At 50.2% G+C, this 19,624-nt stretch overlaps 5 protein-coding genes across 5 annotated transcripts; 3 read left to right on the forward strand and 2 right to left on the reverse strand.

The window, feature by feature from the left end:
- Positions 1–398: 398 nt before the first annotated feature.
- NECHADRAFT_86352 (uncharacterized protein) lies at positions 399–7,040 on the forward strand (the record flags this gene model as incomplete). The annotated part of the gene is made up of 12 exons (XM_003043057.1): positions 399–401; positions 530–551; positions 590–741; positions 807–1,080; positions 1,178–1,305; positions 1,387–1,602; positions 1,677–2,067; positions 2,128–3,777; positions 3,844–4,593; positions 4,653–6,347; positions 6,396–6,519; positions 6,602–7,040. 12 exons carry the CDS (start codon positions 399–401, stop codon positions 7,038–7,040), a joined length of 5,844 nt encoding a protein of 1,947 aa, XP_003043103.1.
- Positions 7,041–7,457: 417 nt separating this feature from the next.
- NECHADRAFT_86353 (uncharacterized protein) lies at positions 7,458–9,287 on the forward strand (the record flags this gene model as incomplete). The annotated part of the gene is made up of 1 exon (XM_003043058.1): positions 7,458–9,287. One exon carries the CDS (start codon positions 7,458–7,460, stop codon positions 9,285–9,287), a length of 1,830 nt encoding a protein of 609 aa, XP_003043104.1.
- Positions 9,288–9,492: 205 nt separating this feature from the next.
- NECHADRAFT_86354 (uncharacterized protein) lies at positions 9,493–10,281 on the reverse strand (the record flags this gene model as incomplete). The annotated part of the gene is made up of 2 exons (XM_003043151.1): positions 9,493–10,010; positions 10,062–10,281. The coding sequence occupies 2 exons, from the start codon at positions 10,279–10,281 to the stop codon at positions 9,493–9,495; spliced, it is 738 nt and encodes a 245-aa protein (XP_003043197.1).
- A 2,674-nt stretch (positions 10,282–12,955) lies between these two features.
- NECHADRAFT_106448 (uncharacterized protein) lies at positions 12,956–13,693 on the forward strand (the record flags this gene model as incomplete). The annotated part of the gene is made up of 2 exons (XM_003043059.1): positions 12,956–12,980; positions 13,050–13,693. The coding sequence occupies 2 exons, from the start codon at positions 12,956–12,958 to the stop codon at positions 13,691–13,693; spliced, it is 669 nt and encodes a 222-aa protein (XP_003043105.1).
- A 1,448-nt stretch (positions 13,694–15,141) lies between these two features.
- Positions 15,142–16,706, reverse strand: NECHADRAFT_86356 (uncharacterized protein; the record flags this gene model as incomplete). The annotated part of the gene is made up of 2 exons (XM_003043152.1): positions 15,142–16,520; positions 16,658–16,706. The coding sequence occupies 2 exons, from the start codon at positions 16,704–16,706 to the stop codon at positions 15,142–15,144; spliced, it is 1,428 nt and encodes a 475-aa protein (XP_003043198.1).
- Between the last annotated feature and the right edge of the window lie 2,918 nt (positions 16,707–19,624).

A 19,624-nucleotide genomic window follows, 5' to 3' on the forward strand; every position in this document is an offset into this window, starting at 1 on the left:
GGTTATAGAAGACGTTGCTGATGTCAATTGGCCGGGACGACGACCTAACTGACTGCCGGATATGCCTGTCAAGGTATGGGGATATCACGACGGTCTGTAGACGGGCAAGGCTCTAGACTTTCGAAACCTGAGAGAGATGCTAGCCAGCTAATTAGAGTCTCCTCTAATTGTATATAGCTACAAGAAGCAATTCTTACCGAATGAAAATGAGGGCATGTGCTGTTATTCGCGAAGGTGTGTCCTGTCCTGGTGTCAAGGATGCCATTGTTACACAGGATCAGGCTGTGTCTTGATGACGTGTCGCACTGTCCGTTCACTCTCATTGGTATTAATAAAGGCAAGAATGTCGCCTGCGCAAGAGACTCTAAGGGGGATTATATCGGGAGGTTGAAACAGCCATGGTAGATATAGTTCATAATGCAATGCCCAAGGAATCCAGACACATAGATAACAAGCTCAGGCTAAAGAATGCCACGACCACGAGCGGCTTATCATTGGTTTTTTTTATGCCCGATACTTTACCGAATAGCCAGTATTGTGCCGTGCCTACAGTAGGTGTAGAGTAAACAATGAAACAATGACCCGATAGATCTTGGTGTAGATGCCTTGGACGATGTCTGGGTCGCAGGCGGCTGGGGCGCTGTGACTTGGGCGTGGTGCATGAATACATTAGCGAGAGAGGCCCTGTCAGTGCCACAGTGTTCCGCATTAGTTGGCCCAATATCGAGTTCCGGCAAATTCGTAAGTTATTATTTAGGCCGCTGAGAAAATTGTAAAATAATTCCATTTCGTGTTGCTATTAAGAGATAAAAGTCACCCACCAAGCCATAAATGGTGGACGCGCAAGCTCTGTATGTCGCATCCTTTCACAACAATTGCCTTGCCTGTTTTACAATTTATCTCTGTGGTGCTTTGGCCTGACCATCGTGCCCTGGGAGGACAAGACTGATATTCGGTGGGAAGCTATTGACAAACTCGATGTGCGAAGTGGTGAGACGACGCTGGCATGCGTCGAGAGCTTTGTTTTTTGTCATGTCATTGTGGCTGATGACTTCTTTGGAATCGCGGGGCAGTCTCACAGTGAGCAGCGGACGAAAAAGCAACAGGTGAATACAGCGCTCGACCATCTTGGCTGATGCTTGGCACATAGGAAGTGTGTGCTGCTATTTACCCTTAGTTACTGCTGATCCAATGCCATCTTTATTCTGCATGGTAGATTACTACGGGCAGCCCGGTGGCCCCCCTGCTTGGGGTGTTTATGAGAGCGGAATGCCTATGCAGCCTCGTCACAGATTTAGCCGTGACGTACGAGAGGCTGATGGCGCAACGGGCCAATAGCATACGAGTCCAGGGCATTCAATAATACATAAATATGCAGTTATCTAGGCTTCCTTTTCAAAACCAGGCTGCGAGAAGTTGTCCCAATTTGAGGCTTTTTTTGTGCACATTCTGCAGTGTGATCATCGCGAACAATTGATCGATGATGATGCTCGGCTCAAGCACCCCCCTACCGACAGCGGTGGTGCTGCTCCTTGCACAGGGAGTGGTAGCCGCAGAGGGCTCAGCCGAGTTCACCTTGAACCTCTTTACCGATATAGCGCCGTGGGTCTATCAGTTCGTCCCCTGGATATGTCCTGACATGTCATTGCAGAATACTAGCACTGTTTGGAGAACAGTTTGCACAGCAGTACCTCAGTCAAAGCTTCACCTGGCTCGATCACTTGATCTTCGCTTGCGTTCCCCTAGGAATCATCACAGCGCTCGCGGGCGCTATTCGCACACGTGGCCCTAGACTCGCCCGATCATTTATTGGTCGAGCCCGAGAGAACCTGGCGACTGTCGAGATTGGGCTCATGTCATCAGTCTCCCATGAGGTCTGCGAAATGTTCAACGGAAGTGGTATCGTGAGAACATTGGGACGATCTACGCTGATGCAAATCATCATATTTCCGGATGTGTATGATGCCGTCCAGACAGGTGCATCTGAGGATCCGTCGTGCGGTATCCATACGCTCCAGACAGCGCTTCGGTCTGGCGATAGAGCGGGATTTGCTATGGTTCGGTCGAGTGAGTTCGCTTTTGCCAACATCGGAACTGTCACTGCGAGCTGACAGGAATATTCTCCAGAGTATCAAGGGAAAGCCTATCAACGACTTCAAAGACTCTGGGACCCAGAAAACATCACAAACAAAGACCCACACGGTCAGCTAGAAGAGCCATTCGACTTCAAATGCCCACCAAATCTTCAGCTGAACGTCTCAACCGGCCAGTCCTCCCGCTCAAGGAAGACAGCTGAGCTGTTTGTAGCCTCCATTACTGGGATCGCTCTTCAGCTCTCATTATTTGCCATCGCCGCCGCTGTGGCTTACCATGATCGCACTAGCAAGGTGGTCGGGTCTAAGAACCACCCGTACGGATTTCCTTGTTACACTGCTGGATCTGTCCTGCTCTGCGTTGGCATGGCTATCTGTTCTGCCGCCGTCGAAAGTAGTACTGATGAGTTTGTATGGACCCCTTCCGCAAAAGGAGAAGAAGAATCAAAGCCCGGAGAGAACTCGCAACAAACCCATGACCCGTTTATCGTTTGGATTCAACAATCTCAAAGTGTGGGTGACCAGACATTCGACTCTTACGCCATCCTTGGAGGATCAAAACCATACGTCCTGACATCAACCCGCAGCAAGGACTTGTGGACTGTGGAGAGTTCAAGGATGCCCTCCCGCACGGGCTCTGCCGATTCTCAAGACGGCAAAAGGCGCTGGTGGGAGACTATTACACTCTTGGGCGTGCTCCTTGGTTCTATGGGATTTATTGTTCAATTCATCGGCCTAAGAGGACTCCCATGGCCTGTTGCCGTGTCGCAGCTTCTTGCCATTTTAGTCATGGCCCTTGTCAGGGCTGTGATCCGGCGTGGGGTTGGAATCATTCCTTTAGCTTGTCAAGCGTTACCAAGTTACGAGCTTGACTTTGTTGCGACCAGGATCGTGTTCTACCCCGGCTTTCGCGAATTTAACGACGGCGATCCAGCCAATGAACACTTAAAAAACGACAAAATCAGAGAGGTGTGCCGGTGGAGGGTCATAACAGCAAGTGAGGAGCGAAGACTGACGCCACATACAAACTCCAAGGCTGAACGACTGCAAGACGACACAGGATCAAGGCAAGAATCGCGCACACTAGGGCCTCAGGCCGGCTCCAGCCAACAACTTGTTAACGTTCGCGAGAGACTAGGAGACTTGTGCAAATGGAAAAGCAGCGTATCTCAGATGGCAGTTGCTTTGGCCCAGTCAGTGGAGCATTTCATGAACATCTTCTTTGAGAAGCTTGTCTCGGAGGAGAAAGAGTTTGACAAGATCATATGGGTCATCGAGACCAGTGACCTTTCGGGTGATGGAAACGACGCTATAGAGGACACGACTGTTCTCATTGAGAACAAGAATGGGAAGTGGATCGCTGAGCTTGGAAAGATTGAGGCGATAATGTCGCTTTGGATGGCCAGCATGCAGGCGGAACATCTTGACCTCAAGGAAAAACGCGATACGGCTGACAACCGCTTGATCCCACAGCTTGGGGATTGGAGACGAGCCAGCAGCACCAAGGTCAAGTTTGGTAGGATCGTTGGTGACTTTGGAAAAGGACACAGTACACTGAAGCGTGATATCTCGTGGTGGGTTGGCGACCATATTGTCTCGGAATGCCAAGCAAAGCATGAGGCCTCTCACCAAGGTGGAATGGACGACTCGGGCCTCTTGATTGGGTTCGATACACCCGCACAAGGTCAGATGTTGTGAACAAGAGGTATGACTATGTAGTCCGTTGTCGCTGACATACAAGTTTCTCTAGGGAATCTGCAGTCTCGTGGTTTGTCTCATCAAAGAATGATTCACTCGTCGAGTGCGTCTTTACCATCCATCATGGCACAACATCTCTTCACGAGTTTCACCTGGGTAATCTCGGAACGGATGCCAAAGAACTCGCTACACCAAGGAGAAAGCAATGCCCAAGATTTCGTCAAGGTTAATTCAGACACAACCTTTGATCCGGATAACTTGCTTTCCACGTGGGACAAGCCCCGTCTAAGCCATTCCAAGCTTTCAAGCATGGCAAAGGAGCTAGAATCCGCAGGGCTTGGGACATCAAACGACATTCTCTTATGTGTGATCCCAGCACTAAGTTGTAGGGATTTGCTCCCCAATGAGGTGATACTTGGGCTCATGCCCTCGATTTCCCAGGGCATTCGACAATATGGCTGGCAGCAAATGGCCTGGCTATACAACCAATTATTGACGGTGTGTAGCGGCCTCGATGGTGAGCATTTTGCGACGGCAGTCCTGGTGGACACCATCGAGTTCATAATTCTATGCTCGGAAAACCACGAGTTGATCGACAAACTTGGGGGACTTCCAGGCTACATTGCCGAGAAATTCCCAGAAACTCTGACGCAATTGGCACCGTGCTACAGGCTGCAGAACCGGCAACGTCAGCTCTACGAGCTTTTCAGGCGCTGTGGGCTCGGTGATATTCTCCCGAAAGCCATGTTACCAGATCAGAACATCATTGAAGAGCAGGAACTTTTTGATACTCAAAGATCTCGTAGGTTCACATGACTAGGCATGCTCTATGAGGCGGTCCGTTTGACTGACCAACTCCAGAGAACGAATCGATGGAACCCGATATCTTCGGATGGACATCATTGCACTATGTTGCGTCCGTCCCCGCTCAAGAGCGCACCAGGCTTACAGGAAAGTCATACAGGGCTATTTGGAAAGACAAGGTGTATTTGTGCCTGGACAAGTCTCAACGGAGTGCCTTTCACGTTGCGGCTTCTTCTGGTTACCGGGACTTTCTCGCCGCATGCTTCAACAGTAATGAGACAGATGCCCGCAGAAATGCCATGCGCACAGGTGGACTGGATGGCAAGACACCGCTGCATCTCGCCGTGGAGGGCCAGCACCTTCGTTGTGTTAGGCTGTTTCTCAGGCGCGAGGCACCCTGCGTAGCCGATATCTGGGGACGAACCCCTGTCCATACCGCAGCCCGTAAACGGAACTACGAGATTGGGAAGGAGCTCTTAGCCCGGTTTCCGGACCCTCTTCAAGTTGACGAACTTAGAAATACCCCGCTGACCTACCTTCTGAGAGATGAGAACGACCTGATAACAGACCAAAGCCGCAGAGGCTTTGCCAAGCAGCTTATGGAAACGTGGAAGATGGCCAAAGATGACGATGGGAGCGGAAGCTCTCTCCTTCACTACGCGGCCGCTTTCTCTGATGAACATGAAGTTGAGAGCCTGGTAGAAGAATTAGGAAACGTCGACATTACAAACACACGAGGCCAGAAACCACTGCATCTGGCTACCTTCGAGGGGAGGACGGCGGTGGCAAAAAAACTCATCAGTTTGGGGGCACAGGCCGGAAGACTCGATGACAGAGGCTGGAATGCATTGCATTACGCAGCGGACTGCCGAGGCGCCGAGCCTGATATCGTATCCTTGATCTTGAATACTCAAAGGGACACGATTAACACTACCACCAAGAAGTCGCTCAAAACGCCCTTGCACATGGCCGCCGCGGCAGGCAATGCTTCGGCTGCCATGATTCTAGCATCTGAAGGAGCGGAGCTCAACGCTCGGGATAAGGACGGGGATACACCACTGCAATCGGCGTTAAAGAAAGACCAGAAGGAGGTGATTGACGAATTGCTGCACTGTTACGGAGCCCTCGACTATTTGGAAGAATCCAGATTAGATGGCCTTGATCATGTTGGCCTGGCTATCAGACGTTGCAACACGGAATGTCTTGGGACTGTCCTTCTACATGCAACAACCACCATTTCGATGCGAATACATGGTCTGAAGGCCATGATCACTGGCCGCGACTGGAAAGTTGACGATGCGGGGTTGTTTGGCCTTGTCTTGGGGAGCATCCCGGAGCGGCACCTATCGATCCTAGACCTCTACACACTCATCCATCTGTTCCCCACGACCACCACCAGTGATGCCCTTGATCAAGCATGGGCATCTAGACTCCATAATCTGGAGGCGCTTAAAGAGGATCCACAGGCCCTGCACGTTCTGGCCCAGAATGGGGACATAAGTACGATCAGACAACTTCTCGAGGCCGATGCAGATGCTTCCCGCCTGGATGAGGATAACTGGATGCCCTCGGATGTTGCGGACAGATGCGGTCAAATCCCGACCGGGGACGTGCTAAGAAAACACCTGGCTCGAAACAACGTTGATCTTCACAATAGGCCTCCGTATCGTGTCCCGGAGAGCATCCACGATATATACAGACACCCCGACATCAGAATAAAAAACGACAGTGACGACCTGGAATGCTCGCACTGTAAGAACTCCCAGTGGATCGGTGTGTACTAAACTAAGTGTTTGATAGCTATTTCAACTACTCTCACGAACCCGGGGCTTCCATCCGCCATGTTCCGCACCCAAGAATGCATACCGCCAAATGTTGCGCACTATTACTTTGAGGTTAGGACCTGGGGTCAGAGCAAAATCTGGTACGTATTCATGATACAAGTCTGCTGCGGCTCTGATAGGTTTCCAAATGCGCCTGGTTTAGCGGTTAACAACATCACATAGTAAATTCTACATCGGTTTCTGCAGCACTGACATGCCTCGGGGCAGACTCCCAGGTCATTACCCTGGCTCGTGGTCTTACGAGATCTCCAAAGCAATCCTGACTACATGGGCCCTCGGAGAGAAGCACCCGAGCAGCCAGACAATTGAGTCTGACGGACAATATTTCAACGTGGGATGTGGATTGAACATGTTGACAGGTGAAGGCTTTGTCACCCTGAATGGGAAACGTCTTAGTTCAGGTAAACACTTTGTCTTCCTATCAGTCGTCCAAGCTAATTTGGTCTTAGGAACTGTGTTTGGCGAGCACAAGTTCTCAAAGGGCAAAATTTACCCTTGCGTGGCCTTTTCCACCGACAGGCCCAGAGGCTTAATGGGGGCTCGTGTTATCCTCTCCTCCTCTCAAGACAGCACGTTTCTTTATACGGGCCCGTACTTCTGATCTCCCTTGGCGATTTCTCTTTTCTAGATTAGGCTTCAAGGGAACCGCTGGGGGATGCCTTTTCCTTCCGCCCGTTTGTACTGTGGACTATAAATCTATTTCCTCGTGCTCGCAAACTTGTATTTTCTTTGACTAATCGTGTGGAGTAACTACCCACGTCCTGCCGTATTCTTGACAACACTGGCCGCTGAGCTCACTCTTCAGTGAAAGGTTACATCACGGGCATAAGACGACCTAGGCGGGCCGTGAATTATTCTGCCTTGCTGCCTGCGACTAGCGCGCCCCGCTCCATAACAATTCACAGCTTTTGCTGGGACGATGACGTTGCGTGGATATATCGCCGCTTACTTGACGGCTGGAATAAATGATAACAAGTGCCTTCCCTTGAAGGGAGCTCTAGGACTTGGCATCTCAAATATGTCAACCCTGACTTCACGTTTGGCCTTTGCCTCGGCCGTCCCCGAAACCGAGGGCGCTAACACCGAGGACACCTACCTCAGCCTCGACAGTCGACAGATCCGACTTCTCACTCTTGAACCTGGGAAATACGGTGACGAGATCGTGGGTCATCTCGAAATAGTTGACCTCAAGGATGAGCCTATCTTTGAAGCTCTGTCCTACTGTTGGGGAAACAGGACTGATGTTTGCGAGATCACTGTTGATGAGCACAAGGTTTACGTTACGAGGAACTTGTACAGGGCTCTTCAGCGACTGAGATATGAGACTGTTCCCCGTCAAGTCTGGGCTGACGCCATCTGCATTAACCAAGAAGATGATGTCGAAAAGGCTCACCAGGTCAACTTAATGAGGGACATCTTTACGAGAGCTTCCGGTACCACGCTCTTTGTCGGCGATTACCAAGACGATGCAACACCTTCTACACCATTCAGCATAGAGGTCGAACCAGAAAGCCAGGCCGGAGTCGAGAACGCGGTTGCACTTATCCGCAAGCTGGCAGATGACCATCACATCTTCTACCTCGACTTCAACACCGATGCCAGCTATCTACCAGACAAGTCATTTCAGGTGTGGTACAAAGCCACCGAATGCATACGCTCTTTTGTCACCCAGCCCTGGTGGTCCCGCATGTGGACCGTCCAAGAGGCCGTCCTTCCAGCCGACCCAGCCGTGCAATACGGAGCCATCAAGTTGAGTTGGATGGTCCTCAGTCAGGCCGTGGAGAACATGTTTGGGCACTTTCAGAGAAGATGCTGCAATATGAAGGTCCGAAATGATTTGGCTGAGGAACCGCCCATCGTCACCTTTTACAACAAGGTCTCGGCTGTTGATCGACGAAGAGAAGATCCACTGCCGCTGAACATGCTCTTGGGCAGATTCCGTGGTCGTAAAGCGACTGACCCCAGAGATATGATCTATGGAGTCCTCGGACTTGCGCATGACGAGGCTGCCACAGCTGGGATCGAAGCGGACTACACCATTGAGACGGTGCAGTTGTATGCCCGGATAGCTCGCAAGTTGATACAGCTACACAGCGATCTCCGGCCGTTTATGCAAGTCTATCACTTCCAGGGAGACCGTCTTCCTGGACTTCCTTCATGGGTTCCAGATTATTCGCTCGGTGGTGATTGGGAGTACTACTCGGTCGCGCTATTGTACGTTCAGGACTTTTGGAAGCCCGTCGACTTGACACCCTTTCAGCCTCCCAATGGGGACAACCCTTTGGAGTTAGAAGTGTCTGGAATTCTCTTTGATGAAATCGTTGCTGTTGGTGACGCAGTAACACCTTGTCCGAGGAAGCAGATTATGGAGGTGTTCGACAAGTGGATTGACCTGGTTCGATCTCTCAGATACTGGACCTCTCGATATCCCAACGAAGAGGGCACATATGAGGACAACATGTGGATGATACTCTGCCGTGGTCTGATTTGGCAAAGCTCCCATGACTACCGGATGGCAACCCACCAAGACAGACAGCTTGTGGAGGTCGAAATTCCGACAATTCCAAATGGAAGGCCGGTAAACATTGACCTGCAACTGTTGTACTATCAGCGGTTCTTTATCACACGCAAAGGCTACATGGGCTTGGCGTCTCCCGATATTGAAGTCGGAGACATAGTTCATGTCTTGGTTGGTGGCAATACGCCTTTCGTTATGAGAAGAGCTGGACAGGATCTTGACGCACGGGGCAACTGCTTTTCTCTCGTTTCGGCAGCCTTTGTCCATGGGATCATGCAGGGTGGCCTATTGCCCAAAGATGACGAGCTGGAATCATTCACGCTTGTTTAGCACTTTTCTCCATACACACTCTGTCGAATAGCATCTGAGCACTGGAACTCGAGCGGTATAAAATACACGAGAAATACTGCAGTAAGTGCCTGAGGGAGGTTTGGTCATGCCCTTGACAGCCAGTTCTAGAAAGAGAGACAATCGTATCTGAATTCTGGCACATATGGACAACCCATCTAAGTTATTCAGCCCCCTTGTCTTGCCCTCAAAGTTCCCACTGTTTCATCAAAGTGTTGTCCTCAATTTCCTTGGCAAAGTTGACCAGGTGTGTCGAGTGACACCAAGGCTTGATCTCTTCCTCCTTCCGAATCGTGCCAGAGAAGAAAGTGCACCACTTCAATCTAGGATGCGCTTCATTGATTTCAGCGCGGGTAGACTCATGAAGCATCTTACCGAAATCCTTGACATGAGGATGATATCCCGTGTTGTCGTATGTTGTCGCGAGCTGGATAAGCTGCCCAAAGTATGTAATGGTTCCGTCGACCCCCATGTCCTCATGGCGGATGATGGCTTCAGAGGTTGCTTCGGCCTGATCTTTGGTGGCTCCTATGTCCTTGAGGATATGGAGGGCTTTGATGCCGCCGTAGATGTCAAAGGACATGCGAGTCGCAGTGAGATTCTCTTCGGCGGTACCAATGTCATGTAAGAGGCACGTCAAGGCCCAGCTGGAGGGGTTCACGACAGAGTATCGCTCAGGAAACTGCTGCTTTGTGATGGCCATGCCTGTAATCTACGTCAGCTGAGTATATGGGGTTATAAGTGTTTGGTCTGTACCAATGTAGTAAACTCGCATCGAGTGGTTGAACGTCTCGGGGTGAAGCCGTGCCTTGACGTAGTCGACCGTCTTTGCAACAATCGGATCGTCAGATGGGAACCTGATGTCATTGATGGACAAGGGACCAGGCTCATTGATGTAAGGCTTGTCGCCGAAAATAGCTCCCGCATCAGCAGGGGTACTGGTCCAGCCGTTGGCACCAACTTCGTCTTGAGACATTGTGAGTATGACCCGGAATTACCGACTTCCGCTGATATACCAAAGAAGAGAATTGATTTGAGACCAAGAGGAGTTTGAGATGTACTTGTGGCAGAGGAAAAGATCAGTCATAAGTCCACGTGGTAGCCGACATATCAGGTATTACTGACGTAACACACCATCGACATTGATAACATCGAGAGGGGATTTCTATCAAATGCCCATCTTAATGGCTATTTACCGAACTCAGCCGGCCGCCGGGGAATGGCCGCCGGCTTGATGTGTCATCGCCAAGTTCAAGAATAACCCTTCTCCAATCGTTGAGGGCGCAGAATGTCGCCTCTTGCCAGTAATAAACTTAGTGAAGATTTTTCATGGAGATAAACTTTGACGCGGCATGTAAAGCTTGCGCCTTATTCTGCGCCCTAGTGTCAAGAGCGTGTAAGTACGTGGAAACGAGGAGATTCCGCAAGCCATAACCGAGGATAGAAGACGAGCCCGAAATCAACAACAGAGCTCGATAAGCGACTATGAAATATCGTTCTAATGGATTGATACTGGCTGTTGAAAGCACAGACAAGCAGATGGGCTGAATAGCAGAGGTGTGACCGACTTGAGTTGTCGATGAGTTTTATCTGGTGTGCATGCCAATAAACCAAGTCAAGAAGAGCATCAAATACTCCATTAACGTACAAGCTTACTTCAAACTAGTATTCTCTCCTTCATGATAATTAGCATGCGGGAGAGCAGGGAGATACAACGAAGCATTTAACACTAACCTTGGTGGTAACACATGTTAAGAAGTTAACTGGCATGAGATTTTTGCTCACGACTTGGGACAGACGAAGCTGACATTGATCCAGGTATATCGAAAGGCATCAATGCTGTTGAGCAAACTCTATAGCTGCTGTAGTAATCGGTGCCATCTGCGACTTGCTCTGTCGACCCGCCAGGGCGGCCGGAGAAGAAAGATTGCTTTAGCCGCTTGGAAGATCCCAGGGCCAGTTAGAGTACCAATACATTCAATGTGATGAGTTGCGTGATCTTGTGGTGCGCTCACCGAGATGTTACTCTGCTCACTTTTGATGTAACCTTCACGGTGACCCGAGCTTGATCAGGTGGCCAAGCCGGTCGAAAGGAAAAGCAGCTGAATCGAGAACTGTGTCCAATAGCCCTCCTTAAAAATAAGGTTTACATCTCATGTTGAAGAGCATTACCTTGAAGTGGAAAACTCTACGGAGGATGAACAGAGTGGCCCAAGAAGGAAACTGCCAAGTTCATGATGAGATGTCTTGACCTGCGATGGATAATGCATGAAGATCAGGAGAGCTTTCAGCCTAAATGTTTCCCCACACTTGAGGAGTTACATCAGATTAAAGTGGCATTGAAAAAGGTAACTTGAACTGCCGGCTCCATGACACGGCTGTTGGCCACGGCTAGATGGGTTGAAGCGGATGTCACTCTGCCCTGCAGATTCGATGCTTGCATTTAGCCTGAGCTTGCTTTGGACCACTGCTACCTCCTAAAAGACATCGGTCAATCCAATTGAAGAGCTGCGACGTGTGCCTGTAACCACCCTCCTGAAGCCTTGCATGATCCGCTCGAAAGCCGCCACCTTTCACGTATGCCGACCGCTTCCTTAATGACCTCGAAATTCCTATTGCGTGATAGTAAGGATTCTCAGCGCAAGAAAAGAAATCTTAGGCCTTGAAAAATCTTGGCTCACAAACCCGAGATCCTCCGATAGGGGTGTTTCATGACGCGCTTTGTCTCCATCTGATCTTTAACATGTTTCTCCGATTACAACTGAAAATTTCTATTTCAGATGTATATACATGATCAATGCTAGGAACATGTATCAACTTGATAGATCAGGATTCCAGGGAGGTTATTCCCGCCTCCTTGTTGGTCACTCATATTTCACCGCCAAACATCTCCAGAGCCTCAAGTTACCCCACGAATGAGCTTCGAACAAGCATTTAAACATGCTACAGCACCCACAAGAAGCTCCTGAAGAATTTCTCCCAGTGGATACATTTACCAATCCCGTTTCACGATGAATGGCTTAGATGCAACCTAACAAGCGCCCGTGAATCCTCCCGTGTGGAGAAGCCCGTTTCATACAAATAAAGCCAAGATCTCGCCTCGGCGCCAGCGAATCTACGGAAAATCGGGTCATGTTCCCGTTTCCTGGGGCCACGGGATCTGTTCGAAACGTGGGCATATGACTTGCGGCTCGGAAAATTCACCCGTAGTCCGCGAAGACATGCATCTCATTGGTTGCGTGGAGTATAGCCTGAAGGTGATCGACCACGCCACCGCTGTACATGAAACCTTCCATTGCCTCGGAATAAGACGTGCTCCTATAGGATGGTCTTGGTAGGTGACATTAATCAAGCCCTTGTCGAGACCTGGTGGCTCTGTTGGGTAATTCGGATCTTCACTCTCCTTGCCAAGTCCCCAAACTTGGCTCCACGTTTAGAGTTTTACGTATACTCCGTTACAAATGCGGTTAGTGGTATTATAGTCGAGGCCTTGGCTATAGAGGCTCAGTTATGCATATCGAGGTTCCTTGTATAGTAGGGGGCTTCACATTCTTCAAGCACAGATATAAGAAGGGTTTCTGTCCCTAGCTTTATCATTCCTCAGCTCAAAGCAATCAACAGCAACTCGACTCAGCCCAAGATCATTCACAATGCATCACGCCAGCCTTTCTCTCGGTCTTCTCACTGGCCTCCTCGCCGGAGCTGCCAACGCCCACGGCCACGTCAAGTCCATCATCGTCGCAGGCGGCCAGACCTACACTGGTGGTCTTCCCTGGAACGCTCCTGCTGATGCTGTTGGATGGTCTGCTGGTAACCAAGATAACGGCTTTGTGGAACCCAATGCCTTTGGAACTGCCGATATCATCTGCCACAAGAACGGCAAGCCTGCTTCCAACGCTGCCACTGTCGCCGCTGGGGATACCCTCACATTGGTGTGGGACACTTGGCCAGAATCTCACAAGGGTCCTGTGATTGAGTATCTTGCTCCCGTCTCTGGAGACTTCACAAGCATCAACAAGGCCAGCCTCTCGTGGACCAAGATCTCTCAGAAGGGCCTTATCTCCGGCTCTAGCCCCGGAACCTGGGCTGCTGACCAGCTTATTTCCAACGGCTTCTCTTGGACCGTCACGATCCCCAAGAACCTCAAGCCCGGCAACTATGTTCTCCGCCATGAGATCATCGCCCTTCACTCCGCCGGTCAGGCCAACGGAGCTCAGGCCTACCCCCAGTGCATCAACCTCAAGGTCACTGGCAGCGGTACTGGTTCCCTCCAAGGCTCGGGCGCTTTCACCACCTTCTACACCCCTCAGGACCCTGGCATCCTGTTCAACCTCTACCAGTCCTTCAGCAGCTACCCTATCCCCGGACCCGCTGTCCAGACCCCTTAAGCAGGATCAACTCTGGTGTAGTACGACACCTCTTTTCAAGTTGAATGCGCTGGAATCGTGGACTTGAAGGAGCTGCTTGAGATCAGCTGGTCTTTTCTTCTTCTCTTGTCACTAGTTGAATCATTTTGAAGGCATGGTAGTGGCCAAGAGCTGTGCCTGTCAGTAAATACTTTGTACTCTCAGAATGTCGATGCGAGCAGGATGGATATGCAATTTAGTTGCAGCCTACGGCATAACGGGCATTGTCGCCTCGCAACGCTATGTATATAAGAATGAACAACGTTAAACCCGCCTGACAATGTACGCCGTGATTCAACTCAAATCCCTAAGATCGGACCATGAAACGTCTAGCAGCAGGGATGTACTGTCCCTCTCGTAATGTGTTCTTTATTATAGTTGCAGCCCGGCCCTTGATGGGCTCACTGTGCTAGAAGATCGCTGTCCCTCTCGGACGACACCCCGTTTTTGGCAGTTGATGAAAGGATTCGCTGTAAGACCTTATGACTGACGGCACCATATTTAGAGATCCCACCCCGGCTTTGCACTTAAATAAGGGTTAAAGGGCCACTGATGGGTAGTCAGTTTGGATGTCTAGTGGTATTCTATTAACTTCAAGAACAACGGCGTCTTTTTTTAACCACGCGACACTCGACTGCCCTATGTCTAAGATTCGTCCAATAAACGAGCGGACTTTAGTGAAAACTCGGCTAAACAAGGTGTTCTCAATACTAGCAAGCCTTTTAGTAAGTCATCCATGTTCATTGGAACTCCTCTCAACAAAGGATGGATGTCCGCCGAAGACTTTTTCTAGCTGAGTCATCTGTGTAACTATAAGCACTCAAAGCGGTGCGAATCGACTGGACCTAGAGTGAAGGAGTAACGCTTCTTACAGGCGACATAGGAAGTTTGTTACTGTCATCATCGATGAGAGCTCTGAAGGAGACCATTGGCCCCAACAACAAAAAACACAGATATCAATATTTACCTGCGTGACGGAATGAAAACCCAGCAGAAAAAGCCGCGATCTCGAAGCGTGCATTGATATCTTTTGTAGAGAAACTAAGCAGTTGTTTGGGAGAGAAAAAGGCCAGTCTCAAAATCAGACTTAGGAGCTAAGAGCCTCAATATCTCGTCATATGCTGTCTAGCCTGAGGAGAATCACCCTACACCAACCAGCCACCAGCTACCCTAACTAGTATCATCCGCAAAGAGATCATACCAGAAGTTCTACATCTAATGGCAGAAAGAGAATGGCCTGATACCAAGGCGTGCCCTCTTGCAGTAGAGTGAACACAATTGGAAGACCGTTGCCTGGCCTGACAAATCCCGTTAGCGTTCTCGATAATTCCAATCCGCTATTTACAAGTACAGCACCAAAGAAGCGGAAATATTTTGTAGTCGTTGAACCTCATCCTCATCATCATTATGTAGACTATCAATTACATGTGTTACCTCCCAAACCTCTTCTTTATCCGTGAAACCGCTGGCGTCAAATACATTCCCTTTAGTCTATCCCGCAGGTGATGATTAAATCCATAAGTCAACGCGTTTGCCAGCCCGATGTATTGCGTTGAAATCTGCAGAGCCGCGATAGTCGTCTTGCTGGTTGAGTGTCCCGAAGCCTCCATGATGCGATTGATAAGCCCCGGCATCCACAAAAGAACGTACATGAAGGGATACGCGTTGAGAAGCATCATCCTCTTGATTTCGACTTCGACTTCGTGAGTGTCTCGTCGTATGGGGAACTCGCTTGCGTTGGTCTGCAGCGTGGCTCCTTGGCCATGTCTCCCAACCGGAGATGCGTCGTCATACCTGACGTGGGCTGGAGTTGGTAGTCCCAATTCCTTTCTGGTCGCAGATGACATGTGACGCGTCGACCTTCTCCGTGGCCTGGTGGAGCTAGACCCTGACTCCTCTGCGGCCTCCAAGTCCAGGCCGGCCAGTTCTTCTTTGTTGCTGCTCCGTATCTCGTCATCATTAATCTCTCGTCGCGAATTTGCCGTGTTCGATCCGTCGCCAAAGGTACTAAGCTCGACCTCTTCATCCTTCATGACTTGGAACCCTCCCTTCCTCCCAGCTTTTGACCAAAATGAGCCCATCGTTCCGGTAGAAGGTGTGTCGTAAGATGATGACCCTTGGTCAACTATCTTCGATCCTAAGTGTCGTCGTAGATACGCCCAGATGTAGATGTAGATGGCAATAGTAGAGAGGATGACTAGGAATCGCCAACCATGGCCCATGCCATAACGAAGATCAGGTCGGCCAGCAGAGATCCAGCACCAATTGCCGCCGACAGGCACCATCTCGCCAAGTGCTGTCGGAGTGAGGCTGGTAATGAGTGGAATAGTCCAGACAGCAAGACAGGTCAGGATCCATCCTTTCGTCGAGACGCTTGGCATGTACACGAAGCGTGTTACCGTGAGAAGGGTAACAAGGGCGATGGCGAGGATTGAAAAGTCGGCTGCCTGCACCGAGAACTGTCCCACCATGCCGTTAACGGCACATGGTGTGCCGGGCTGCAGTTCACCTGTCTTGAGAAAGATGATGCCCGACACGGAATTGTTCAAGGTGTTGATGAACTCTGGTACTATGTGAGCGATGGATCTCCAAGGGCGACGCGAATTGCGGTCAGGGATGAAAGCGCACCTGCTACCACCAAGTTCAACACGAGAACATGCCGAAAGCTCCGCAAATGCCGACGGTATATAACGAACGAAATCAGAACAAAAGTCGTCGCTAAGCACGAAAGACCGCTGCCCGCCAAGGTGAGGGAGGAAATCACCCGATCCACGTCCACAGCCATCTTGAACCCATCTGTGTCGTATTTCTGCAGCAGTAACGGTGACAGTGGCAGAATCCCAGAAAAGACAAAAATTCAAGAAGAAGTGTCACCTTTAACAGTGCGTCGGGTCTTCGTCACCCGAGACACCGTCTCAGGGGTTGGACAAGGCAGGGGAGCCTTACCGAGCCCCGGAAGGAATACGGGGTGACCGTTGTCAATTGAAGGGGTCATGGAGATGGGATGAAGGTGAACTCGTGGGGGAGTTGCGAGGTTCAAGGTCAAGAGGCTGTTGCCATTGGTTCTTGGTATCGGGACTGGCGGAGGATGATATGTAATTATTCCGTCTACAATGATTGATAAGTCCATCCTATCAAGCAAGCTATTACAATTCCGAGAGTTTTCTAGAATCGACATCGAAGACACGTAAAATTTAGAGTTTATGCCACCGTTTGAAGTCTCCAACAAGCGAGTTTGAGAAAAGCCACTACCGCAGCCAAGGGCTCCGCATCAAATAACACTTCGGTAATCACAAGCCGGGGTAAGACACGGCACATAACCAATCTCAGATACTCGTCCGAAGCTTCTAGCCAGTCTCGGTCCCGGCGGCAAGGCTGATCCCGGCATTAGTGGCAAATATGGAAATTCTGTCGTGGCCCTACGACGGCTTCTCCGCTGCGTTGGTTGTAGGGCTTGAAATGGGAGGGGGATGTTGGGTAATGATGTTGTTGAGTGTCGACCAAACGGCTGGTAGAATGCGCCTTGTGGGGATCACTTACGGGATGTGGGATGGCTCTCCCAGGGCTGAAGTCCCTGAGAGGACGGAATAATGATGGATTGGGAATCGATTCGTCAGCTTAAGCGGTCTGAAGCTATTTCAGAACAGGAAAAATCCCAGTGGCGAACAGCTACATAACCAACAGCCTTGTCGCTTATCCTATCATTGAAGCCGACAGAATCCTATTGGTCTTCTCGTTTGTTTTGTTGGCTTTACTTAATCTCACCTGGAGTCGCTTGTTCAGATCTGATTGACCTCCGTGGGCAGCTTATTCAAGGCTCGTGGAGAGTGTAGCACGACATATCGACTAACTACATGCAATAGCTACATAGCTATCAATCGTGGATCCTATTTATCGTTAGCACCTCCTATCACATTTCCTAGGCATAGACGTCGTGAGCGTAATCATCCACCAACTTGCACATTGCCGGCGCTCTTGGGGTGTGGTCTCTGGAGACACGTTGTATTATTTCCGTTCAGTTCCTCCGCGGCCCCTGCCCCCTGGCCTCGTGCAGCGTTTTGACTCAATGGTCTCTGGAGAAAAGTCCCCATTGTCGCCTCTACACCGTGGAATTCGGCGTCAAAACTTGGTCAACATTGCATGTATAATTCCCAATAAGGTCGATAATGTGTGGCGGGCATTGTATGTACAGTGAACGTGCAATTTGGCTTGAAGAAAAGAGACTCCAGCGTCAGTGTCGATTTGCCGCCTACCGAGATATCTGAGCCAAGCTTATGGGGGCATTGCTAAGGCTGGTGGCTTTGCAATTGGGCCTTCGCCTCAGCCGACTCGTAACCCCTGTTCAACTGGGCAGTTGGGCGCTGGTGGCTTGTGTCTTGGCATCGTCTAAAGTGGCACTGCCCTCAGCGTCGCAAGCGCAGCAAACCCTTCTGTTGTTGAAGCAGTGAGAAATGAAAAAGCTCACGCCGGATTTCTTGAAGCACCAATGCTAATGTTGACTTGCATATACCCATGTTTCCTTCTCGTCACCTCCCTCTGTGCCTTCCAAGATGCCTCGAGACGTGGACGCCGGCAGAACCAATCACATCTATCAATCAGCCCTGCATGTCGGTTTCAACCACCGGGGATCATCCAATGATATATCGAGATGTAGTCTGAGCCACCACCACCAAGGCCTGCTGGCATACGGGTGTGAGGGTCAGCTGACATGATGGAGGGAGCTGAACAGCCTGGTTTTTAGAATCAGGCTCTGACAACCGCGAACTCTTTTTCTTTCTTCTTCTGTCATCATCACTCTACTCAGAATCTCGAACTTCATCAAAGCGTATCTGCAACACCCAAAAATACCATTCGCGATGGAGGTCGCCGCGGCCACCATCGCGTTTGCGCAGGGCATCGGCATGATTGCCACCGGCATCCGAACGCTCCATTCGATCCGACAAGCTCCCGTAGAGTTCATGGATTTGCTAAATCAGCTATCTACTCTCAACGGACGAGCTGAGCTTCTTCGGCGCTCCCTCGAATCCTTTGCGGCTACCCACTCGGATGTTCCCATCGAGGATATCGACACCATTCGCAATCTCCAAGTACAGTTTGAGGAGATTTCGAACCAGTTAAACGATATAGCCACGAATTTCATTGCTAAGAGCAAAGGGCTAGATTCACAGGGCCGTCATAGAATCCCTCGAATCCTCTGGCAGAGGGAGCTGTCCAATCTGATGAGACTGCGCGAACGAGTGAGGCAGCTGAGCAGCGAGATGACGGATTGTCTAGCTGCTATCAACACTTCTCAGGGGTGGGTTCCAGTCGATATTATACACTTCGTTGGACTCAAAGACTGACGTAAAAGACAGGGTGCGGCAGACTGGTCTCGTTCTCGACATCAGAGCAGTCATGCAACAATCCTTTACGGATGTTGCCTCACAAATTCAACATGGACATACCTTAACAGAACAAAACCACGAGGCCATTCATCACGTTGCGCAGCAGAACGAGACCCAAACTGCGCTCCTCCGCTCGACATTGGCAAACCATCAAGAAGCCGGTGCAACCATCAGCAGGTATGTCTGTTACCATCCTCTCTGTAGCACCTTTTGATGTCGTCTATATGTAGGAGACTGGATGTTTTCGAAACGAGAGTCGAGACGCAGCTCTCACAGGTCTTGGCACGCTTGTCCCCCGACCAGCATTTGAACCACGCCGCTCAAGGCTCTCAGACCAGAGCCCGGTTTGATCACACAGTGGTATCAGTCAGCACAACTCTCCGCCAGACATGTCCACCAAACTGCAGATGCCAGTGTCATCGGACTTCATATGCCCGCACGCCAGAGTGGCTGACCTCAGCCATGGGATCACTCTTTGTACAGTACAAGAGCATTCCGATGCTGGGTATCAAGAAATGTGACATACCTT

The sequence above is a fragment of the Fusarium vanettenii genome (assembly GCF_000151355.1).
Source record: "Fusarium vanettenii 77-13-4 chromosome 11 genomic scaffold NECHAsca_30_chr11_1_0, whole genome shotgun sequence".
NCBI classification, from domain to species: domain Eukaryota; kingdom Fungi; phylum Ascomycota; class Sordariomycetes; order Hypocreales; family Nectriaceae; genus Fusarium; species Fusarium vanettenii.